Below are 24,638 nucleotides of genomic sequence, written 5' to 3'. Positions count from 1 at the left end.
CGTAAACCAATCCTTTAAATGTTTAGACGCATACAGCTCAGAGTACCTTTAATACCTGGGTCAATACAGCTTCTATGTATGAATATGTAATTAAAGTAAAATTCAATTTACGGAGTCAGGAACAGCGTAATTTACGAAACGCGTTTTGTTTTTTGACGGTAGCTACGGAACGGGCGAAGGGACAACAGTAATTTGCTGCTCAATAGGAAAGCTTGGCTAACCATCTTTCCTTAAACATGGCAGCACATCTGAAAAAGCGAGTTTATGAGGAATTTTCCAAAGTTGTTCAGGTAAGTACATGAAACCCTTTTCTCGCTGCTCGCCGTAGACTCGTGACCAAAGACGAAACCTGATAATTGTGCTTGAGAACTAACTAGCTTGTTAGCTAATGCTAAGCGGCTAAGTAACTTAATCCAACCTTAACTGGTCTGCTGCTTTACATATATATGTTATCTGTTTTGAGCTTTCTAGTTTATAGTACAGTCACTTTAAAACAAAAGATTGTAGCATCTGCTTAATACACAACCTTACGGTGTTTGTTTTAGAGTCTTGTCAGCGGATTTCATGACATTACAGTGAATTTGATATTATTATTATAGGGTGCCAAAGGTTTTGTGCTGAAGACAGACTTTGTTATGTTGGTGCTCTGGGATGAATTTGAGAAGCTGCTCGTTGTGTGAATTGAACTTGTCTTTGTGTGGTTATGAGATGGTGTATCATCATTACACCACGTTTTCTCAGTACTGTCATCACCTATCAAACCTACGCGTGATGTATAATTGTGTCACCTCTTGTTCTCTCCAATGTTATTATTGGACTTAAGCTGAAAATAAATGTTGAACAAGGCCAAATTTGTGCAAATGCTATTTTACAAGGAAGCTGTATGAAGCAGTGACGGGTCAGAAAATCAAAGAATAGAAAATACAGACTACAGACTCTGCCCAGAAAAGCAGAAATTACACACCGTGAGGGGAGACTAGGATGCATCTTGCTTTGTGTAGAAACAGTTTTTCAGTTTCAGATGTGTTATGCTGACAGATTCCCCATGAAGAAACTCCCGCCAAAAAGCTGCGTCTGTCCAAACCCAGTAAGTCTGCGGCTCTGCACATTGACCTCTGTAAGGCCACCAACTCCACTGATGCCCTGCAGTACCTGCTGCAGTTTGCACGCAAGCCTGTGGAGACGGAGAGCGTGGAGGGTGTGGTCAGGATCCTGTTGGAGCACTACTACAAGGTAAAGAAGTATACTTTATTACTGCTACTTCATTAAGAGCTTTATAAAAAATAAAGATAACCTCTGCAAAACTGTACTGAAGTCCCTCTGCTATCCTCATCCATCATCAATGGTGCCTTTTATGGAAAATTGGATTTTGCATGAAAGACATAAAACCATTCTCTGCAGCTGGAAGCACAATTTACAGTGTCGTAAAGTAATGTTCATGTGGTTGAGTCTAAGACGAAGACAGACAAAAAACATCTGACACTGCTGCTGCTGATGTCCTCTCCCAGGAGACAGATAACTCTGTGCGGCTGAAGATCGCCTCGCTGCTGGGTCTGCTGTCTAAGACGCAGGGTTTCAGCCCCGACTGCATTGTAGACGACGCCATCAACACCCTCAGCAATGAGAGTAGGACACATTTACACATCTTAATTTTTTTATTCACTTCTTTACACAAATGCACATTATACTCTCTGTCATTCCTTGATTTCCTGATTTTTATTTTTTTTTGTTACAAAGCACTAAAGCCACTCATTTAAACATCAACATAAAATTAGATGATAGTAAAGTGTCTGTTCGCTTTCTCTCTGTGCCTGCAGAGTCCCATCAGGTCCTTGCCCAGCTGCTGGACACTCTGCTGGTCATTGGTACACAACTACCCGAGAGTCCGACAGTCAGACAGAGACTCATAGATGTGGCCTGCAAGGTGACACACAGACCACATGCTCTGTGGTGTTTGTTGGAAAAACATTCTGCTTCGTATTTATGAGAAAACTCCTCTGTGTCTTTCTTCCTTGCAGCACCTGTCTGATACGTATTTCGGGGTGAGGAACAAGTGTCTGCAGCTGCTGGGATGTCTTGGCATGGTGGACGCTCCTCTGACCAAAGACAGTGAGGGACTGAGCACATCATTAGGTTTGTACTCTGTATATTTAGAGGGCTGAACTGGCTCTTATACTGGATCATTTGTCCTCAATGCCTTATTTTGGAACGTGGTGGCAGAATTTGAGTTGTTCTGTAATTTGCTCTCATGGTTCTGTTGTGTTGCTGCTCCAGGAGGAGTGAGGGACGTCCAGAGTATCATCAGCGACTACTTTGGAGACCAGGACCCCAGGGTCCGGACTGCGGCCCTCAAAGCTATGGTGAGACTCCGCCAGCACCTGCAGCCACCAAACACTTTACCAGCACCTCAATGATTTATTTAGAGACCTCACGGAATATAATTTCAATCCTCTGTCCACCTTTGTTTCAGTCATGATTCTTTTGATCTAATTCTGCTCGTTCTGTGTGCTGCTGTTTGTTTTCCAGCTGCAGCTGCATGAGAGAGGAATGAAGATTCATGAGATCATTTATGACCAGGTGACGTCTTTGTTTATCTTTACTGAATTATAGAAGAATCCTGTAGTTAATGGACCTTCTTCACAGGTGACATTTAGACTGTTGAAGTCTATTTCAAGACACATTTCTTTAATATAACAATACTAAAATCACAATTAACAGTGTGTGTGTGTGTGTGTGTGTGTGTGTGTGTGTGTGTGTGTGTGTTTGTTTGCAGGCCTGCAGGCTGCTGTCAGATGACTATGAGCAGGTCCGCTCTGCAGCAGTGCAGATGGTTTGGGTGCTCAGCCAGCTGTACCCAGAGAGGTGAGTGTAGCTGCAGCGTTCGCTCCACTGTCTGATCTACACTATCAGCCTCAGTGCCCTGACAGGAGGTGTAATAAATAAATAAAGAGAGTTGGCAAGTTAGTTGCTTGAGGCTGAAGTTTACCAAAATAACATGACATTTTAAATTTCTATGCTGCCGTTTTCTAACTGATGGGATGCACCAGTTTGTAGCGGCCTGCCTGACGTGTTGTTCACTGTTCTGTCTGTCCAATCAGCATTGTGCCCATCCCGTCGTCCAATGAGGAGATCCGACTGGTTGATGACGCATTTGGGAAGATCAGTCACATGGTCAGCGATGGCTCCTGGATGGTCCGGGTACAGGCGGCCAAAACACTGGTGAGGGAGCAGGACAGTATTCAGTTAGGCTGTCAGATTAACACACTGACTACAGCAGCACAAGGTTGAAGACAAATAACCACACTTTTGGCGTATATTTGGCCCACGATGGGGTAACATTCGGTGACGTGAATGAGCCTCCTGAAGGGACAAAAACATGTCGTATAATTTAACAATACCACTGTGAGACCTTTTACTGATCTGCACTCTATGTCTGAAAAGAGCTTTTGATTGAGGCACGAACACGACGTTGGAAAGTGAAGCCTGTCGAATGTTTTCTTGTGTTCAGGGTTCGATGCTGCAGGTCAGTCCTCACTTTCTGGAACAAACTTTGGATAAGAAGCTGATGTCAGATCTCAGGGTGAGCGATCAAAGCTGTTTTTACTGAAACAAGAAAATAAGAGACTGTAATAACCAGAACGCCTCCACTCACTGCCTTCTCTTCCTCCTCTTCTCTGCGTCCAGAGGAAGCGTACGGCCCACGAACGGGCCAAGGACCTCTTTGCTTCTGGAGAGTTCTCCTCTGGCAGGAAGTGGGCCGACGACGCCCCCAAGGAGAAACTGGATACAAACACCGTCAACCTAATCGCCTCGGGGGCCTGCGGTGCCTTCGTTCACGGCCTGGAGGACGAGATGTTTGGTATGTGAAACATGGTGCAGTGTGTCGGTCCAGATGATGAAGTATTTAGATATATAACAATGGTTTTGTTGATTTATTGTCAAGTAAGTAGCAAAAGATGGTTTGTGTCTGAGGCCTCATGGGGACATTGTTTTGTGGTCATGGTCATTTTATTCATTTTACACATTAAATGCTCTTTGACTTGGGTGCTTTTCACACTCGCGTTCTCTTCGTCTTCATTACTCCAGAGGTCCGTATTGCAGCGGTGGAGGCGTTGTGCCAGCTGGCTCGGTCGTCTCCCAGCTTTGCTGAAAAGTGTCTGGACTTCCTGGTCGACATGTTCAACGACGAGATCGAGGAAGTGAGGCTGCAGTCCATCCATGTGCTGAGAGAAATCTCCACCCATATAACGCTCAGAGAAGACCAGCTGGACACTGTGCTGGCTGTACTGGAGGTATGCGCACACACTCACACACACACAGTTTACTGAATACTCATTGTTGATACACACACTGATGAAGTCACTGTCCATCTCCAGGACTCGTCTCGTGACATCAGAGAAGCTCTCCATGAACTGATCTGTTACACCAACGTCTCCACTAAAGAGTGTATCCAGCTGGCTCTGCTGGAGCTGCTGAAGAACCTCAACAAGTATCCCACCGACCGCAACTCCGTCTGGAAGTAAGACTCTGTGTCCCCGCATAAGACAACGAGGCGACATTTACATGAACCGCATTTTATATTGAAGTTTTCAGACATATCAAAGCAGAAGAAACAAGCAACGAACACTGAAGTCAATGTGTTAAAAACGCTGTTCAGTCTCCACTGAGTTTTTTAGGAGCACCCAGAATCACACAGTGGTACTTCTGCTCATTTTTTGGACACTTATTATAAAGTTATGCAAAGTTTAATGCACACATTAGAAAACAATCAAAAACAATGAAACTGACCGTGAGCCAAACTGTCCGTGATGATCTGATGACTGATTGTTTTCTTCTTCCCCTCAGGTGTCTGAAGTTTCTCGGTTCCCGTCATCCAACGCTGGTGTTGCCGCTGGTTCCTGAGTTGCTCAGCACGCACCCGTATTTCGACACACCGGAGCCGGACATGGACGATCCGGCCTGTATCCTTCACACACCTGCTTTACTGCAGACAAGCCGTCAGACAAGTGAAAGTCTCCACATCAGCTGCCCGGTTCAAATCTGCCATTTTGATTTACTCCTGCAGCTTTTTTCTTTTCCTAATTCAGCATTTTTGGTTCAAACCTGTAGTAAACAAGCAGCATCTTACAGCCACAATGACTTTTTTCCAGTTAGTATCTGAGGGACAGACGGACTCAGAACTGTTTATCTGCCGCTCTGGACCTGTGAACCATGTGTTTCTCTCTTGACTCGACTCGCTCCTCTCAGACATCGCGGTGCTGGTGTTGGTGTTCAACGCTGCCAAGTCGTGTCCCACCATGCCGGCGCTGTTTTCCGACCACACCTTCAGACACTACGCCTACCTGAGGGACAGTCTGTCCCACCTTGTACCACCACTAAGAGTGAGACCTGGAACAGTGTAGTACTGAACTCCTAAAAAGATCTGTGGATTCTTAGAGAGGAAAGCCTCAGTGACCCAGAGGGGCAGTAATCAATAAGAATGAAGACAGAATGAATACAGTCAGTCTACACTCGCTGTCTCTCCTCTCACCATCCTCTTGTCTTTCAGTTGCCTGGCAGCGGTCTGGACTTGGTGGACTCGCGTTGTGGTTCAGGTTCTTTGGAATCAGCTCCGCTTTTCCTCCAACAGAGTCTTAACAGGGTCAGCACCATCCAGAACCTGGAAGCACCTGGAGCCCAGGACCTGCTGGACTTCACCATACGGTACAGACAAAGTCTGGAGGTTGTTTTCTGATCTGACTTTGCTTCTCTGGTGAAATGGTGAATGTAACTGGTGAATTTTGGAGTGTGTCAGCAGCGTCTCTTCGGTGGATGGATGAAGAGGAGTGTGTTAATGTATATCCTCTGTCTGTCTGTCTGTCTGTCCATCAGAGACCTGCGGAGGCTGGGGGAGCTGCAGACAGAACTTGCTGGAGCTGCTGATTTCTGTGCTACATACCTGCGCTGCCAGCTGCTGCTCATGAAGGTGTGTGTGTGAGACTTTGTCTGTAATGCTCGGACTAGTATTTGTCTGGGAGGCCTTAAGTTACTTGTTTTTTGTGTGAAGGCTTTTGGGGGTGAAGATGTCATTGGTATCATGCCGTGTTTCCTCAGGCTCTGCAGGAGAAGCTGTGGAACATGGCCGTCCCGCTCTGCCTCAAACAAAACGTCACGGCCACAGCAGCAGCTCAGCAGGTCAGCACACACACACACACACACACACACACACACACACACACACACACGTCAGCATTACCACAGCTGGATGACTGTTTAACTGTGTGTGTGATTGTGTTTGCAGATCTTGGAGGAAACCTACAAGCTGGAGTTCTTATACAGCGGTCTGGACAGCAGACAGGTGGCCACGATACATCATGTTCGCCTGCAGGCCAAAGCTCTGCAGCTCATCCTGACCGCTCGCACCAGGCAAGGGTCAGTAAACTCACACACACACCATATACATTTCAGACTTCATGTGGAATACATCTGTCCGCAGATGTTTTTAGTTTGTCATTTCTCTTCAGGTTGGACCCTCTCATCAGCAGCTGTGAGAAGTTTTTGCAGGACATTGAGTCTTTTCAGAGGTAAAGTCTTCATCTGTGTCTGCAGTTTATAACCAGAACATGTCTTGTCTGGTCACTTCTGCCAGGGCATGTTTATCATATCACACCTTTCAATAACAAGGCAGACCGGCCATTTAAGAGCTCGTCTTCCTCCTGAACTCGTATTTTGTAAATGTTTGACATGTTGGTTAAACATGAATGGAGGCTAATGAGCGACAGGAGTGGTGTCCAGTCACTGTGACTGAGGATGAGCATTGAGGACGCCATTTGCTGCCTGAGGAAGTGTCGTATATATTCTTGAAATGCTGTTTTTTATCTCCACATGTTTTAAAGACCAGTTTGCATCGTGGAGTTTTCTGTGGTAGTCTAAGTCTCTGCTCTCCTCTCACTCTTCCTACGACCCCCAGACTCTTTCTGAAAGAGCTGCCCCACCTCCAGGACAGCTTTGTGGATAAGCTGCTGGAGCTGATGCCCCGGCTGTCGTCCTGTAAACCGGTGGAGCTGGTGAAGATCCTGCAGACGACCCTGAGACAGAGCGGCCTGCTGCAGCTCAGACTGCCTGAACAGGTATCATGGAGGAAGGAGGGGTGAACCACACATGAACTTCCTGTTCAGTCTCTCACTCTCAGTCAGTGTGTGTGTGGCATGAGAGTACAGCAGTGATGTTGGGGTTGATAAGCAGAATGCTTTTTCTGTCTTCCTGCCGGTTGGCAGATCCATCAGGCGACGGCCACCATCATAGAGCCGACAGGGGAGTCCGACAACCCACTGAGGTTCACTTCTGGCCTGGTGGTGGCGCTAGACATTGATGCAACGCTGGAGCATGTCCAGGACCCCCAGAACACTGTGAAAGTGCAGGTCAGTCTGATGAACTCAGCTTCTCACTTTTGCAGTCATTAAACAAGCTGTCGGAGACTTTGAAGTTCAGAAAAACTTCTGTCACTTCAGCTTGTGATGCATTTGAAAACTTGCTTTCTGTCTCTGCAGGTTCTGTATCCAGACGGCCAGAGTCATGTGATCCATCCTAAACCTGGAGACTTCAGGAAGCCTGGACCCGACAGACACAGACTCATCACGCAGGTTTACCTCTCACACACCGCATGGACAGGTCGGTGTCAGACACACACACATCTGTTTTCATCTCCATCTACTTGTAATAAGTGTGTCAGAGTTTCTGCTGCATCGAGAAACGACTGATCCTACTCAGTTCAGCTGTCATTCAAATCAAATTGATTTAATAAATGATTTGTTTGGGATTGTGATCTGAGCGGGAGACATACACCCCCCAAACTTCCCTTCATCATATTCAGTTTGACTTTGTTTCCCTCACCAACTCTTTCAATCGTCTCCATTTGTCTCCTCCAGAGCCGTCTCAGATTGAGGTGCGCCTCCTGCTGGCCTACAGCTCCTCCTCAACCTCCCTCTCCTCCCCTCCCTCAGCGTCCAAGCTGGGATGGAGCGACAGCATGGACAGCCTCCCGCCACCAGAGGCCGCCGTAGAGGGGATCATTCCGTTCAGCAAGCCCGTCAAAGTCTATATCATGCCCAAACCTGCGCGCCGCTAACGGGAGTCGGAACAGACGAATGACAGACAAGACTTTGACTCCAGAGGATGCTAACTCATTGTCGGCCATGTTCGCTTCATTAGCGTTAGCTGTCTCAGTGCAGATTTACATTTTCAATAATTTCAAAACCATTTCTGCTTTCTCTTCAAAACAGATTCATTTTTAAAAATTGGAAAGCAGAGAAATAATTTATGGTGAACTCACAGGAGGCACAAAGGTGTGTTTTTAGCTGTAGTGTGTCGCTTGTATGTGGAATATTTTTGTATCAAGTTGTTTCTCATAAAGACAAACCAACTCGTGATGGAGATGATTCATTTGCTTTTTATTATGTGTACCAACAAGCAGAAATCCATTTTCACCTCCTGAAAAATGTGCTTTACATTCATTCATTCATTCCCTTTAATCAATAACACCACCTATGATCTGCGTCTTTACCTGACAGCTGATCAGTGGTCATTCTGCTTTTACATTCCACAAAATTTATCTGAAAGTAGCTCAATCCCACCCTGTTTGTCAAATGTATTCAGGCCCTCTGAAGTGATTCTGTTTGAGTTCGCTGATCTAAAAAGATTTCTGTGAGCTCTCCTGCAGCGCTGACAGTGAATCCTGGGCTGGTGTGAAGGCTTGCCCACTTCAAACTGAACATTAAGATGTTTCAGTAAATCTGAGAGCTGGAAGAGCTGCCACACACACACACACACACACACACACACACACAACAAAACAGAGTGTGGGCAGTGGTGACTACAAGCTGGCCCCCGTGTTGGAGGTCATCTGGGTTGGCACAGCAAGTAAAGGGTGAGATCCTCAGCAGGTGGAGTGGAAGACCCCACCCACCTTGGCACCCTGGCCAGCTAGTTTGTTGTATTCAGCAACGGCCTTCTCTGTCTGCAGCACTTTGACATCAACACCTTTCTGCTTCACAAAGTCCAGGGTGGAGGAGGGAACCTGAGAGAGGAGACGACAGCACAGACAGACAGACTGACTGACTGCACACAGGAAGCGTTTCAGACGTGTTTGTCTTCGTCTCTGATGGAACAGATGTGCTCTTTTTCAATCGGTCTAGCGTCTACTCAGGAAGTACGATGGTTCACATTTTACTCTACAGGCACATCAACGCAACCTGACGTGTTTTCATGTGCATCAGTACAGTGGCTGTGTTGAGCTGTGAGTGCTGCCAAAACTGGATAAACTGGACTTTTCTTGGTCTGTTTTACCTGCAGGGCCTCACTCATGCCTCTGCCAATGACCAGCAAGTCTACTCCCTTCTTCAGCACCTCCTCCAGATCAGCAGGTTGGACTCCTGGGTAATGCTGCGGTGACAAAAGCAAAGTAATGTGTGAGCACTGTCATCACTGTTGGACACTGCTAAGTCCTGTCCATGAAGGGCGTGTTTGTCCATATTGTGTTTCAGTCATCCTGCGCTCCTGCACATACGTCCAATATGTATTTTGAACACTCACATCGGTCCCAGTCTCTCTCCAGTCCCAGGCCCGGCTGCCTCCAGGCCAGACCTTACAGTCCTTGTAGCTGGAGGGGCATCCTTTGACCTTCATGTGGCCCCAGGAGAGAGAGGCGATCTCTGGAGAGGACATGTTACATCAGACGACCTGCTGTAAGACAAGGAGGACACACAGGTAAATGAAGACTCTGTGCAGACGCTATTAAATACCAACAACTCTGACAAGCCTCTGACAATGCGAGGCACTGGAGCGATTCGGGATTCAGGGTCTTGCTGAAGGACGCCTCCACATGCAGGGACTGAACCATCAACCAAGTGAACGACCTTCTCGACAGCCTGAACCACAGCCACATCTCAGCAGACCGCACCATGTCTACTGATAAACTGTAGAACTACAATGAGGAAAAAAACAACAACAAAAAAAAACCCTGCAAGCAAGCACACATCAACCAGCTTCATTCATCTGCGTCAATCTGAAAATGCAGAAGACTAAAAAGCACTGGCTTTAGCGCTGCATCGGTCAGTGTTGTGGTTGTTTTTTTCACAGCAGCTCTGGCCATAAGTAAACCACTCTGCAAGAATCAGGTAAGTTGTGCTGCTTAATACGCTGTTGTTCATTACACTCATGAGAAGAAAAAGGTTAAAAAAGAAACACACGCTCTCCTGAAAATGTGTTGAAGCAGCAGAGGTGTTAACTTGCAGTAAGATCAGTTGAGACATAAGCGTTCCAAAACTGACCGCTGCCAGTTCTGCTCTTATTCAGTGAGCTGACTGGGAGCTATTTTGGTACTGGCCACAGACTGGCTCATGCTCCACACCAAACCAATAAAAACCTGCACGTCAAAGCTGGGATGGAGCGGTTGTGCTGTTGTCAGTAGTTCAGTAAGCTAAAACAGGAAATCATGAAGCAAAGGTCTGTGATGCTACTTAACCTTTCTTGACATCAAGACCGGACTGAGGTTATTCAGTTTCACTTGAACATACAAAGACTGACTCAGAGGCATCTACACTGCTGAGCAACATGATGGGAGTCTGGAGGAAAAACACAGAAATCACCTGCTGTAACTCCTTTAATGTGGCTAAAACTACGTTCCTTTCAATCCTGGACAGTTTAATCAGTGCTGGCAAAAAGTTCTTCGGGACGGTACACAAACCACTCCTGGAATAGTACACAAACTCTGCCACCATTGCAGGACTCTGCTACAGGGCCGGCAAGGCTGGTAACCTGACTACATTTGACATTACACTAATTTATAGTAACTAGCAACAATCTGGAGTTAGAGCCCCTAATTTATAACAGTTCTCCAGAGTCATCGTTATATATTTGTCATGTGAATGAATCTGCCCAACATCAGGACACTGTTTGTATTTTGTGTCTGTTGTATTTGATGGTTTCGGCACAAGCTGTAGATTAAAGTTGTACACTTTTTTTAAAAAAAATTAATTCTTCAAAGGAATACAAGAAAATCTCAACAAGAGCGCAAAAACAAAAACATGTATGTACAAGAAGATTCACATAAACCAAATAACACATTCACACAGAGCCATTAGGAGGAAACCAATATCATAATCAATAAAATCCTGTTTCATAAAACCTTTGAAATCCATCATTCTTATTTCTAACCAATTTAAGAGACCTGACAGGTGCATGGTCCATGTCCAGTGTGAAAAGAGGAAAAGAAGTCTTCATACTTTTTCTTATGGATAAAAATAAAAATATGTGAATATCTTTAAGCTTGAATGAGTGAATACAAGAAGATCGTATTTCTTTTTAGATGTTGTTTATTACCTTTTCTGTCTGCTGTGTCAGCGCCATTTAGAAGTAGTTTAGATTGCACTAAATTGTCCAAAAAAAGAATAGCTGGCTGTTAATAAACTGGACTAAATCTGAAGGAATAGCTTCACTAATAAGTTAAATTATCTGGACAGTGCCGTGTCAAATGCCTTAAGGTTGTAAAATAATAACAGTAATCTTAGTTTACGTACCTGTGTGTTAGCTGTGTTAGCCGTTAGCCTCTTCGCTAATACTGCAGGATAATAAACACTGCTTGGTTACAGGAAGTGAAAACTTTGCTGCGTCAAAGTTTTGGCTAAGTGGACTTTACAGCAGACTTAACAAACTAAGTGGTTTCAACGCCTCGTTTAGTGTGGATGCACATCTTAACTCGTGAGAGAACATATTATCGCTGCTGATACACACAGGTATCTACGTTATTGTACTCGAACACAGGGCAGGTAATAATAATTCTGCGTGTAGTTTGTCCAAGTGGAGTTGCCGTACCTAGCTGCCCAAGATGGCGGGCACACTTGCGCATGCGCAACGCTGATCTGGCTAAAATGCCAGAGTCCTCGACGTTGCTGAAAAAAACAATTGACATTAGACATCATCTAAGTTAACAGTAATGTTTACTGCATTTATTTTAAAGACGATCTTAAAAGTGATGATTGACAGCCATCATATCCAAAACATGACCAACAGCAGTTTAAAAATTCAAAAATGTAGAAAGACCTCCTCATATCACCACAACACAAGCTTTCTCAGTTTCTCCCAGACGACATTAATAAAATGTCCCTTTGCACAGAAATGGAGGCCCAATAACATTTAGCCTTCATGTAGGCAACAGCAGAAAAGTTCATAAAACACACAAACGTTAAGAGATCTTACCACAGCAGTTTCCTGACCCCACGATAAAACGCCCCACTTAGTGCAGTTCAGATATACAGGCAGCAGAAGCAGTTCAAAACACAAGACATCCAATGTAAACACTGACAATCAGCCGGGATGTAGTGAGATTATCCCTGAGATCCAAAGCAAGTGTGGCACGTTTCATTCCAGGCTGAGAAATATCTGAAAACCTCTGATAAAATGATTAAACCTTAAGCAACAAACAGGATATTACTTGAGATGTTACCTGTGATTTGTCATTTCCTTAGAAATTACAGACATCCCAGAGAAATTATGCACTTATTAAACACGAAACAATGAAAACCTCATACCGCTGATGTTGAGAAGTAGATAAATGTCGTATTAAATGAAAGCTTGACTGTTGGCTGCAGCTTGACGAGTAAAATGTGTAAATGAACACATCTGCACAAGAGAACTATCCAGTCTACAAATGAGACACGTCCAGTTTTGGGTGAATGTCAGACAATTGAGGAATTCATGCTCTTTTTCCTTCTCTTTTCTTTAAAACTGAGAGGTGTGAGACACCTCAAACCGCACTGTGACATCTTCCACCAACAGGTTCATGCTGGAGCTGCCTTTCAGATCACTTCCTGGACCGGGCTGAACCGGATAACGAGCACTGAACTCCTCATTGAGCGGTGTTCCCCTTCAAACCGTGACACTGTCTTGAAATGTGACTGACGATCTCTGAAAATTACATTCTCCCACAATGACAGTGCAAATAAATACATCACCTCTCCTTCTGACTGTTGGAGACTCAGCTACAGCAGCTGAGCTTCTCGTGGTGTTCTGAAACCACACAGTCTGCGTACTCGCTGCTTTACTTTAAAACGTAAAAGATGATTAAACACGTGGGTTGTGAGACGAAACACGTCTCTGACGACTCTACAGACATTCAAATAAGCATCACATCTGGACAAATCCTTGAAAACAATTTGTGTTTAAGAATTTTCCTCTTCAGATATAAAAAAAGAAAAGCCAAGCCGGCCTGTGATAAGTACCTCAGCTGATGACATCATATCCCATAATTCATAGGGCCGAGCGGTTGAATCATCATCTGCACTTCAGTGTTGAACCATTAACTCAAAAAAGAATGTGGATTCGTCCTTCATGGTTCAACAAATTCAGCGATTCCTGAAATGCACTGACATGATTTTTACTGTCTAACTTTTTGTTTTGTCCTGTGCCAGAAAAAAAAAATCTGCTTCTCAAACCAGTTTGACCAAAAACATCATTCAGAAGCGGGAAAAAACATCAGGTCTGTGAGCCTCCATCAAGACGAAGGTCGTGGACTGTGGGTGCGTTGTGGCACAGAAGTAACCCATCTGTCCAGGTCTCCATCGCCGCGCCAGCAGCCAATCACATTGCTCGCTTTCGGGGAATCCCTCCATCACTGTTTCTCCTGCCTGTTTCGTCGCCGTTTCCAGGCAACAAGGGGCTTAGCTCTGAAAATAAAAACATTAGCATATTACTGAATTATAATCTTAATTACCAAATCAGTCCGACTTTATTTATGTGGTGTGAAATCTCAAGTTTGTCCCAGAGGGCTCCACAGTCTGTGCAGCGTTAGCTTCTATCCTTCTGGAAACATGTAGCTGGAGCTAACAGTCGGTGTGCACACAGCACCAGAGCCACAGAGGTCAGCGTAAAGCGTCTCTAAAAACCACCTCAGGCAGCTCAGTTCATCACTTACACAGACGTGTGGAAGGCAAAGATCTTCAATGTCGCTCACAGGACACCATCCAAACCTCAACAGGAAGTCTTTTCAGACAAATGTCTTCTTTATTTGCCCATAATGGTCAATTATAAGGACAAAACACCTCTTACTATACAAAACGTCCATTTATCAGGCTTCAAATGAACAGTCCAAGTCTTAGTGGCATCTAGTGGTGAGGCTGCAAATCACAACCCACACCCTCCCCACACCCTCCCCTCACCCTCCCCTCACCCTCCCCTCAACCCCCCCTATGGTGGGCCCTAAAAACTCGCTCGTTGTAATTCTGCGGCTATTTTGGTAAAAGTAACACAAAAGCATTAAGTCTCAATATCAGGTCTCAGTCAGTAATTAGTTCTCGTCGTGCCTCTCTGTTCTCACCTTTCATCTCTGTTTCCAGCTTGTTGTCTGCAGCTGAGTTTGGATGGTTGCAGCTGGCCGAGTCGGTCGCATTAGTTTTTACTTTCTCTTGCTTCCCTGCGGCTCCGGAAGGTTTTCTCCCGTCCACGCTGTCCGTCTTCACCAGACAAAGAGTCTGCAGCAGACCCATGGCGTCGAAGCTTTCCTCAGAGGATTCATTTCGTCTCTTCAACAACTCCAGCACCTGACGTCAGAAAACATACAAGAAAACATGTTCCTGCGTCAGTTTCTGAAATTAAGAATCACATACGACACAATTATTTACATTTTTGTTGTGTTTTCATTATTCTTCACACGAACACACCTTGATGTATTTGTAAGACTTCAGGTCACTGATGTTCTCGTCCAGGAAGAGCAGATACAGAGAGAGATCGTCCCATTGGCCGTCAGGAGTGGGCAGGACACCTATAGTGGGCAGTGACTGGTAGGTTTCCAGGAAGTGGGCGTATCCATGGCAGAGGAGGGGACGGAAACTGGCGTAGATCACCACAGGAATCAGTGCAATGAACAGGACCAAGTTGACATAACTGGAAACAGTAAAAGTCGAGACTGCAGTTTAACATGAGCAGGGGTGGACAAAATAAGAGAGACACCTCGTGCTGCAGACAAATACCTCAGCAAAGAGAAGACTCCCACCGCGATGAGCTTACACTGCACCTTATCTGGGACGTCTGGGTCAGAGGCGAGCAGGCCGACCCGCAGATTGCAGGCAAACTCGTCTGTGACGGAGGCCAGGCGGAGGTAGTAGCCCAGGTAGACGCAGGCACACAGCAGGGTGACGAGAGTCAGGCCGCGACACAGGAGGTAATAAAACAGCAGCACCCGCGAGCAACGCTTGGTCACCAGAAACTTCTCCACCAGAGGGTAGTTGAAACAGTCCTCAGTTCGGTTGCTGGACGGCGAGCAGACAGAGAAAGAACAGTAAAGAAAAATGAAGTGATTTCATTGATTATCAGCTTAATAACTATGTAGAAAAATCCGCTTCTGTCTCTTACAAAATGCTTCATGTAGGATCTTTGAAACGCCGCACGGTACCTGTCTGGGGTGGGCAGTTCTGAAGTGGCCACACGTTTGGCCAGAGTGACAGCGCGGTTGTAGCACCTGTCCAGCTCCTCCATGATGAAGCTGAGGTCCGACTGCAGGAGGGGCGCCGCCGAAAACCTCCAGAACAGCGCCGGGGTGTACATGAGCACCGCCACGAGCAACAGAATGTAGGGAAAGAACTGGAGGGACGAGGCGGGATGGAGGACAACAAACATGAAAATAACATAATATTCACGGTCGGACGGTGGTTGATGTAGAAGACATGCAAATACAATCAAACCATTGTCAGTCCTGCAGTGAGGCTGTTTGTTTCCTCTGATATTCTCTGCAGAGCTTTTCTTCAATAGCACAATAAAAACACTGGAGCCAACCGTAAAGTCATAATCTCACTAAACAGCGTCCGATGTGGGTTTGTCCATTCTTATCTCTGACCCCACCTGAACGTAGAGCAGAAGCAGCAAACCACCACAACTCTGATTAAACCGTGGAGACGAATAATAGATAAACAAATCAGCTGATTTTTGGACAGTGTCAGTGTCTGCAGTGACCTTCCACCTGTTTCTAAGCAAAACAACTTGTACAGGCGATACGGTGATTTGAAAGCAAGCAAGTTATTTCAAGTATCATAAATGAAAGGACAAAGTTTAACACGAAGCAGCGAAGGCGACTTTCATTTTACTACACGTGCTCTATACTGAGCTTTAGCCAATAGCATCTTGACATAAATATTCTCAGCCACACCCTCAAAGCTGCCTGTGTGCAGATTTTACCTAAAAGCAGATCATTGTCTATTTGAATCGATTAAAATCAAACACCTCTGTGTGTTATACACAACAGAAAATCACTGTCAGACTTTTATTATTTCACACTGGAACGAGCCTCACTTTCATTCCTACACATCTTTTTACTGCACGCCACGATGACTCATCGAAATCCTGTCTGCTCCAGCAGTAGTCTGACAGGTGTACCTGTCCAGGTAGAAGGTGTGTTACAAAATGTTTTCCCTCATGGTATGTGTGTGTGTGTGTGTGTGTGTGTGTGTGTGTGTGTGGACTAACACTGACTGAGTTTACATGCACTGAACACTGAAGCTCAGAATATGACAATATTCCAGATTTGATCCGCGTCATGTGAACAGCATGTTGAATGGAGTATTATGTGCATGTAGACCCAGTCCATTACACATGTGAGTAGTGTAACCCGGTGTGTGTGTGTGTGTGTGTGTGTGTGTGTGTGTGTGCGTGCGTGCGTACCTTGTGCAGCCACAGAGGGAGAGTGTGTGTATGAACGGCTGCCCAGCAGTACGAGTCCACATAAGCAGCCTGCCTCCAAGAGAAGTTAGTGGGAGAGAAGCAGCTGATCTGAGTTCCTGCGAGGAACAGACACACAAACATGAGCGTTAAAGCGCAAGACAAGGATGAAAAGCTGAAACAGATTTTTATCATTTTAGCTTTTCATCTGCAGACGTCTAAAGACTGAAACACAAACCAAGCTGTTCACTGGTTCGACACCCTTGAACAAACGATGGAAAGATTATAATCCACTTGAATCTTTGAAGTTCACGTGAGGTTAAGTTTTCAGAATAAGTGCAGCTTTTCTGCACCTCGTTCCTGGAATAACCCCCTACTCTAGACCTGAACTAGACCAAATCTGGTTTTGGAAGAGCCTTTGTGGTCTCTCCTGGCTCCACATCCTCACTCACCAACTGAAACTTCTTGAGCGAAGGCCAAAGAGATGAGGAGGAGGGGCAGGCCCACTGCCACACAGGTCACAATCTTGTCCACGGCCAGCTCGGTCCGGACGCTGCGGTATCGAGCCTGGTTCGGGTCCTTCAGCAGGAAATCGCTGAACACGTACTCTGTAGCCACATGGGCGATGGCCATCTCACCGCTCTTCTGTCACCTGCAGCACTCGAATAACAAATCCTGCAGACACAAAAACCAAGAAACACGCTTCAGATACTTCTGTGTGTAGAATATTGACATGTTCCTCCACACGGTCTCAAGGTGTTTTTGCCTTTATGCCAGGTAAATTCAACATGCAGCATGCAAAGCAAGGTGTCAGGTAACAGCATGTGGTTCCTTCCAAAGAGGCTGTTAAAGTACCGCAAACGGTCACAGATGTTTACTGGTCTGGTCGACGGTTACTTTCACAAACTGCATGTTCTGCTTCCTACTGCAGCTCTTCACGGTTCATCCGCAATGAATAAGTTCTTCCTTTGACTGGTGTGTTGTGTACAAACCTTTGATGGTGGTTAGCTTCAGTATCGACGTTTCTATTACAACAGATGTAAAGTTCTGACAACAGCAGTTCGCAGGGAACAGACAAGCGGTACCTCCCTTCAGTTCTGCTAAAAATGCTGGTTGTCCAGATATTTATGATGTGTGTTTCTTGAAAATCTGGTTGAGGCTGTTCATGCAACCACATTTCATTCATAGCTTCTTACTTACATCCCACTCCTCAAAAACTCAAAGCTGCAACGGCCAATAGTGCTTAAACATCACCTAATGTGACCTCAGCGGCAGGCTTAAGTGACTGACAGGCATGAAGTGATTTAAATGATCATAAACCCTTCATTAGTGATGATTGTTTGCTTTATTTTAGGATCACCAGCTGTGAATCCTCATTTACCCGCCGGTTTAGTCTCATGCTCCCTTCACGGACAGCCTGGTACGGTTGCTTCTCGGAAATTCAAGACGTTAAACTATGAAACATGTTTATGAAAGCAAACCACTCGTGACTGTCTCGCCACAACATCAAGAGGTTCCTTTGTGTGGCTGGAGATGGGCTTCTGCAGTGTCCACGAGCGTTTTTCAGTTAACACAATTTCGTTTATTATATTTTCTCAGCTAACTTTCACTTGATTTGGACGCTCGGTTAACTTTGAGTAAATTAGCTAGCTCGCCACGAGATGTGACTGATCAGAAGAGAAATATTTTCGGAGAAGAAGCACAAACAGAATTAATCATCACTTTAAAGTAAAGCTGACTTCACTTAAAAGCTTTTCAGTAACTTAACACGGATCGCTTGTTCTCGGGAATCAGACGAAACGATGGTTAGTTAATTGATGATGGCGTTAGCTCATTATGATTTACTGTAAAACGGGATAATGAACTTGAACTTACCTACCGCATGGATGTACTACAAGAACCTGCCGGTCTATTAAAGTGTCATGGCTGCAATCACACCGCTTCGGCTGCAAAAAGATCACTTAAAACTCCAGGTGCTTCCCAGGACTGGACGTAATAATGCGGCAGAGCAGACAGTCAACAGACAAACACACACACCTCTCGAGTCTTCTTCCTGTAAGACTGAAAACTCCTTCCGTCGTATTTAAACGATGCCTTCAGGTGCTAATCGACAGCGCTGATTTCCCGGCTGTCATGCTGCCTTCAATGAAGCTCGTCAATTTGTACTTTCCAAAGTCGAGTAAAATCGGGTACGCAATAGTGATTTAAGTAGGGTTGTGTTTGTCACCCAAACAAAAATTCTTACTTTACCGCTTTAGTGCAGAAAATCACATAATTTTGGAAAAAGTAACACAACACCAGTTTTTTGTCAGCTGTAAAAAATAAATGAAAAGGAAAACGAATATTTAAGTTAATATCACCACAATGTGAAAACACAAACCGCCAAATAAAAGGTTCAATTCATTAAGCGAAATGCAAAGAAATGTGATTTGCAACAAAGCAAGTTTCATTGTTGACGTTTTGGTATAGTTTCTCAGTTGTTATTCTTCTTTGAGGAGTCTGAATGTTCACATCATAGCAGTCTCTTCCTGATGTGCTACAGCATTCGTAACTGCAAAGGTCAAGCTCTGGAAGAAAAACTGAGAAACGCAAAGAGAAACTGAGGAATGCAAACCAAATGACAAGCAACACAGTCACACTGAAGCTGGTTTCATTACACACTTTACCTTTTTGTCTTTTGCTACAATAGTTTTGTGTTGCAGTTATTGATGGATGGTTTGTTTTCTCACATTTCTTTGTGTTTTTGTATTTAGACTTTATCATATGTGCTATCCTCCCTCCTGACCCCATCCTCTGTGCCCTGCACAACTAGGATGCCTCAAATAATGACCGTTTGGTTGCCATCTCTGACATAAACAACTGCTGGCGTGAGCTGACTGGGACCAGCATTCACAGGCAGTGGCTCCCAACACAGGGACACTTTCCTGCTGTTGACATTGCTTAATTCTAAGGGATCATTGAGGTAAAAGGTTACAAACCAATGAATACAGTCCTACAAAGAGCTCATATCTGTTGAGTGCCCCTGGCCTACTCACTGTGGTGGCCAACTTCAGCATTGCTGTAAAACCACACGTGTTTCTCAAAAATATACCTGTGAGACTTTCTTAGAAAATGACCTCAATAGTCGTTCAGAGGTCTGAGTCTCCTGGCAGTGACTTTGAATTATATACCAAAGGAGTATTATTACAGGAGTCAGAGAAAGATATGTATAAGATTATTTGATTGACAGGTCTGTCAGCCTATCACACCCAGTTGTGGTGCTTGATTGTGCCACATTAATTCCAAAGGCTGTGCCATGTTTCCCAAAATTTTCTAAATGTTTCTGGTTTTGCTCTTGTAACTGGGAAATATGGTGGTGAGCAGTAAACTCATATCTTAAAAAGCACAAACTGTGTCTAAATGTCTGTTTTTCTACAGTCTATGTCGACACTGTGGCAAATAGGTCTATGTTAGTTAAAGGCTGCAGCTCCATGAAGTCAACCTGCGGGCAAGTCAGCACAGGCCGAGAAACGGGCAACAAAAGCTCCTGTGATGGGATGGCTGAGTTTAGGCATGAGCTTCAACGACAGCAGGAAAAAGTTTTCATCAAATCCTCAGCTGACATCATTAATCTGACTGATTTATCAATGTCCACATAAAGTTTCAACACATTAAATTTCAAGTGTTGAAAATCAGTAGAAAAAAAAATGAAATTAAATAAAAAATTAACAACTTTGTGCTTTGTTTATGAGCATGTATGGTAGTTAATTCTCCTGTCAGGCTCCTTGACCAGGGCGCTGGCTTAGACCTGGACCCGGTCCCGGGGCGCCACTCACTGGCTGCCCGCTGCCTTTAACACCTCTGATTGATTAAATGCAGGACTTTCCCTACGGGAATCAATAAAGCATACCTCAACTTGATGTAGTTTTAATATAAAGTACTAATTCTACATAAATGAGTTAGGTTTTCATTAGGTTCTCTCTGAAGTCAAAATCATGATGTGAAAATTCTGACAAATCGCAAACTTGTTAAAAAAAATAAATCCTGCGATATGAGGCATTTCCAACAGTCCCTAAAGGCAGCATCCTCTGGGCAGCGTGACTATCTACGCAGCATGCAGCGATACGGAGCGACAGAAAAGACCGACCGAGCCTGTTTTAAGGCTCAACTGTCTTTACTGTTAACACAAACCATGAGAAATGGCTGTTTGACCCGTCGATCATCCTTACATTTGGCTTATAATTTTTGTGGAAGACCGATGGAGGGTGAATTTACGATATGCAGCGTATTCTGGTGAAATGTGTGGGATAAAAACCAAAACCATTTTGAAATATTTTTGATGTTGGTCTATCGCATTGAATTCTGGGCATTTCTCGCTAGGGACTCCTGGTCCTCCCAACTTCTCGCAGCTGCGTCAAGTTGCTGTAAACTATGAATAACGGTACCGGATAAGGAATTATTGTATGTCTAAACTAAAAGCTTAATATTTGTATCTTATTGAGACAAAAAATAAAAATAAAAACACCACATTGTTAATATAATTACAATGGTTTTGAAATAGTTCACGGTATTAAAAGCGGTCTTCTACATCCTTTAGCTTTGATTCTTTCTTTGACGCTCCCAGCACGCACATCCCCAAGCGGTTTTATTCTGAAAATCTTACCCGGAATGTGCGGACTCTCGTACTGTTTACCTTGACATCGGTAGAAGCTTCACTCCATTCATTTCATTCGCACAGTCGCATCCTAACAGCGAGCCCTCCCCTCCTGTTTCTCTCCGCCTGGAAAGATGGCTGCTCCGGTGGTGGTGAGAAGCTCCGGCCCGGCGCTCTGCCCGAGCTTCGCGGAGGTATGTTCGTTCCTGGAACGCTACGGAGCGACGCTGGATCTGCCCGAGATGACTTTCCCGCAGATGGAGAGGTATCTGCGGGACACAACGACAGGTGAGAGATCGGTGGTAGTGGTGGTAGTGGTGGTGGTGGGGCGAAGAAGTGGTGGAAAGCTGCGACACTTGAAACCGAAGGAGAAGGGGTCCACCACTACCACCATCACCATCATCATCGTGATGATGATGAGGATGACGAAAATGTTGAGTGTGTGGCCCGGAGAGCAGCATTAGACTGAGTTTAGTCAGCGAGCCTCTTACTTACGCTTTCTTACCGGTTGTTGACTCTGACACAGACCGTTTTCCTCTAAAAGACGACCAGTTTTGTCCAAGTTTGTGAGGCAACATTTGGGCAGAGAGGAAACGTAACGTTGGACCGCTAACACTAAACTAGCCTCACTCCTAATTCTCCACACTTTGGACGATGCTGCATGTTTGTGCTAAAGTTGGAGGAAACGGATACAGGCGGGGGTACAGATTTTGGCACGGTACCCCAGGGGGTTTAGGTAAGAGTCAAGTGACAGGTCGTCGATAATGTTGTCAAGGTTGATATTGATCTGTTCACGCTAAACTTGGTGTGGGAGCCATGATGCAGCACAGCCTAGTGACCACACACGGCCAACCAACTAGCTCCGGAGTGTTGTCAGGTGTAATTTTTCACCGGCCTTGCCTCACAGGCAGTCGGCTTGGAACGACATCAATATGTCAGTCCAGTCAGTAAGTGTTAACCATTTGCTCACGGCAATAATATATTTGTCTTCGATCTGTACTGTAGACGGCCGTCAAAACGGAGCTACTGATGTTAGCTAAAAACAGTGGATGTTATTTTTTTGCCATTGGTAGAGCGGCTGTCAAATGTGCACATGCGCAGTATGGATGCTAGCTGCTGGCTAGTTAGTTAGCATCAAGATTCCATCAACTTTTAAAGTACAACACGAAGCCTTACAGTTATTTTACCGCGTTACCGTTTTTGGAAAGAGATGTTTGAAAGTCGAAGCTGTGGTTTTCGTAGCTTTTCAAGTCATGTCGGCCATTAGCTTTTAGCTAGCTAGTTTTCAACTGACGTTACCGTTAATTCTGTTGCTTAGCTTTTGTGCGTTATACACGACCAGAGTTAAACAACAGATCATATTAAAACTGCCGTTAGTTTTTAATATTTCTTTGTCATTTCAGAGTCAAGCACGATTAAATGCACTTTCACAGGCGGGATTGTGGGTCTGTGTTGACAATGTGAAGACGTAGAAACTTTAAGTGTATTGTGCCCGTAGAGGAAATTGGAATTTCCTGTAAATCCATGGGTCCGTGACAGTCTCACATCAGACCACACATCAAGTTGAATTTTGAGTTATTACTTTATTTCCAGATTCTTCTGGGGTTTCTTTATTGTTTTGTAGACAGAACTGACAGTCCCAACAATATCAAAGCCCACATCAATCAGAGGACAGATGTAACATTGAATTTATATCCAAATTAAAAACGTAAATACATAATAATACATAATGGAGACAAGAAATTGTTTTGATGCAGTCTCTCATGAAATGTCACGAGGTTGAGTTACAGACCCCCCTCAGATTAAAGTTTAATGCATCTTGCAGCTTTTCTGCTGTCTGAGTTTGACCACTGATGACGTTCACGTCAGCATCTGTTCAAAGAGACATCTCATTAATAAAGGCGAGTGATGCAAAGATTTACGGTGAGGTTGTAGAGCATTAGCTTTTCTTGGTCTGCTCAGCTTTAGAGGCCTGTTTAGAGGCTGTGCGTGCTGAAATCATTTGCTCTGTGTGACTGTTTACATTCACACAGTGAACATGTATTTACCCGTAGACAGAATAAACTGTTTGTAAGCTAACACACAGCCTGTAACACTGCTACTGCAGGAAACACATTGCATTTTATAATGTGTTAAAACACTGTGTGTCTCCTTTTTCTTGTTGTCTCGGGGGATTTAAGTCGCACTGATAAAGTGGCTCAAAAGCTCCCAAACATCACGATGCTACACCCCCACTTTGAGTCTGTCTGAACACATTTACAGCCTTGGCTGGAATCATGATGTTGTTACAGACTAAAAGGTGGATACTGGACCTGATCCTGTTCATCAAGTTCATACAAACTCAGTGAATTCATGATGCTGTTGAATCTTTAAAACTTGGTCACATTGTTGAGTCTTAGCTGAGCTCTATTGTCATGAAGTTGGTTGTTTTCATTAAAAATCCCCCAAAAGAACAATGCAAAAGTGCAATCTAACTCTGTAACACACACAGTAATTACAGTGTTGATCAAACATAAATCCTTTTCCTCTGTGTTGTGACATGATTGATCTTCAAAAGGGAAACCAGCGTTCCCCGTTTAGCCTCCTAAACAGGGAGGTAAGAGACGGTCTGCTGTAGAGAAACCAGCTGTGCTTATGGGCACTTCAGCAGAACGAGTGTTTGCTGACACTGGACTTGTAGAGATTTCTGGAAAGTTAAGAGGAGCAGTTTTATGTTTCTAATCATCTTGCGTGTTTTCCAGTTCCTAAACCCCTCGTGGAGCTCCACGTCAAGCTGCTGAGAAAACTGGGGAGGACTGTGACCACTGACCGCTGGGAAAAGTACCTGGCTAAGGTGAGGGCTGTGTGTATGTGTGTTCGACTGACTGCATGTGTTTGCTGTAATAATGAAGTTCTTTCAGTTGTTCGGGGAGGATGAGGGGAGGGATATTCGACTGGTTGTGAGATGCCACTAAATCCTACACACTGGTCATGTAAGTGGAGTGACATCTGAGAACCTCCCACTGACTGCAGAGCCTCATTTCTGTTGTGGTCGACAGATGGAGAACTCTTGTAAGAGGAGGAGGAGGCATATGAGAGAAGATTAAACGGGACGTGTCGGTGTGGGACAGAGAACTTGTGCAAACAGGCTGACTGTCTGTAATCATTGTTTCCTGTAGGTTTGCCAGGAGCTGAACAGTACCTGGGCATGGGAGCTGGAGCAGAAGGGCTACCAGGAAATGTCCATGGAGTGCAAGTCAAGCATCCTCAAAGTATGACATGCCCTGTTTGTGCTTCATGTCATTAGTGCAGCCAGTAGACTGCAACCATCTGCACTCAATGC

At 44.7% G+C, this 24,638-nt stretch overlaps 4 protein-coding genes across 5 annotated transcripts in view; 2 read left to right on the top strand and 2 right to left on the bottom strand.

Moving 5' to 3' along the window:
- The first annotated feature begins 135 nt into the window (after positions 1-135).
- Positions 136-8,416, top strand: ints4 (integrator complex subunit 4). Its single transcript, XM_076735297.1, has 24 exons — positions 136-290; positions 1,039-1,233; positions 1,509-1,626; positions 1,818-1,924; positions 2,019-2,133; positions 2,275-2,360; positions 2,527-2,577; positions 2,774-2,862; positions 3,099-3,219; positions 3,509-3,580; positions 3,685-3,859; positions 4,087-4,292; positions 4,377-4,519; positions 4,846-4,961; positions 5,248-5,381; positions 5,549-5,703; positions 5,872-5,965; positions 6,094-6,174; positions 6,281-6,411; positions 6,504-6,563; positions 6,950-7,109; positions 7,257-7,400; positions 7,530-7,650; positions 7,908-8,416. The coding sequence occupies exons 1-24, from the start codon at positions 237-239 to the stop codon at positions 8,105-8,107; spliced, it is 2,928 nt and encodes a 975-aa protein (XP_076591412.1). The 5' UTR covers positions 136-236; the 3' UTR covers positions 8,108-8,416.
- On the bottom strand, positions 8,410-11,865 carry aamdc (adipogenesis associated, Mth938 domain containing). The gene is made up of 4 exons (XM_076735300.1): positions 11,556-11,865; positions 9,571-9,720; positions 9,325-9,420; positions 8,410-9,055 (listed from the first exon to the last, which is right to left on the bottom strand). Exons 2-4 carry the CDS (start codon positions 9,700-9,702, stop codon positions 8,915-8,917), a joined length of 369 nt encoding a protein of 122 aa, XP_076591415.1. The 5' UTR covers positions 9,703-9,720; positions 11,556-11,865; the 3' UTR covers positions 8,410-8,914.
- Positions 11,866-11,958: 93 nt separating this feature from the next.
- LOC143322874 (pannexin-1-like) lies at positions 11,959-18,745 on the bottom strand. 2 transcript variants are annotated; one of them, XM_076734284.1, is made up of 8 exons: positions 18,563-18,745; positions 17,136-17,358; positions 16,687-16,802; positions 15,425-15,612; positions 15,003-15,281; positions 14,694-14,916; positions 14,351-14,573; positions 11,959-13,700 (listed from the first exon to the last, which is right to left on the bottom strand). In XM_076734284.1, the coding sequence occupies exons 2-8, from the start codon at positions 17,314-17,316 to the stop codon at positions 13,615-13,617; spliced, it is 1,296 nt and encodes a 431-aa protein (XP_076590399.1). In that variant the 5' UTR covers positions 17,317-17,358; positions 18,563-18,745; the 3' UTR covers positions 11,959-13,614. The 2 variants fall into 2 exon arrangements, with proteins under 2 accessions (XP_076590399.1, XP_076590398.1); XM_076734283.1 differs by having other exon boundaries at positions 18,559-18,740.
- A 2,591-nt stretch (positions 18,746-21,336) lies between these two features.
- rsf1a (remodeling and spacing factor 1a) overlaps positions 21,337-24,638 on the top strand; it is a 13,576-nt gene continuing 10,274 nt past the window's right edge. Inside the window, exons 1-3 of the mRNA XM_076734856.1 lie at positions 21,337-21,604; positions 24,058-24,149; positions 24,475-24,567. Of these exons, the coding sequence (XP_076590971.1) occupies positions 21,451-21,604; positions 24,058-24,149; positions 24,475-24,567 (339 nt within the window). The 5' untranslated portion in view covers positions 21,337-21,450. The remainder of the gene's footprint in view (positions 21,605-24,057; positions 24,150-24,474; positions 24,568-24,638) is intronic.

Source organism: Chaetodon auriga, chromosome 7, assembly GCF_051107435.1.
Source record: "Chaetodon auriga isolate fChaAug3 chromosome 7, fChaAug3.hap1, whole genome shotgun sequence".
NCBI classification, from domain to species: domain Eukaryota; kingdom Metazoa; phylum Chordata; class Actinopteri; order Chaetodontiformes; family Chaetodontidae; genus Chaetodon; species Chaetodon auriga.
This window is presented reverse-complemented; position numbering and strand designations above follow the sequence as displayed.

Coding starts and splice junctions, on each gene's coding strand:
- LOC143322874 (XM_076734284.1), bottom strand. CDS start 17,316: ATGGCCATCGCCCATGTGGCTACAGAGTACGTGTTCAGCGATTTCCTG. Junction 15,613..16,686: donor TCCCTCTGTGGCTGCACAAG/GTACGCACGCAC, acceptor TCGTCCCTCCAG/TTCTTTCCCTACATTCTGTT. Junction 14,917..15,002: donor GGAGTCTTCTCTTTGCTGAG/GTATTTGTCTGC, acceptor TACTGTTTCCAG/TTATGTCAACTTGGTCCTGT.
- ints4 (XM_076735297.1), top strand. CDS start 237: ATGGCAGCACATCTGAAAAAGCGAGTTTATGAGGAATTTTCCAAAGTT. Junction 1,925..2,018: donor TCATAGATGTGGCCTGCAAG/GTGACACACAGA, acceptor TCTTCCTTGCAG/CACCTGTCTGATACGTATTT. Junction 3,581..3,684: donor AGCTGATGTCAGATCTCAGG/GTGAGCGATCAA, acceptor CTCTGCGTCCAG/AGGAAGCGTACGGCCCACGA.
- aamdc (XM_076735300.1), bottom strand. CDS start 9,702: ATGTCCTCTCCAGAGATCGCCTCTCTCTCCTGGGGCCACATGAAGGTC. Junction 9,421..9,570: donor GGAGAGAGACTGGGACCGAT/GTGAGTGTTCAA, acceptor TTGTCACCGCAG/CATTACCCAGGAGTCCAACC. Junction 9,056..9,324: donor GCATGAGTGAGGCCCTGCAG/GTAAAACAGACC, acceptor CTCCTCTCTCAG/GTTCCCTCCTCCACCCTGGA.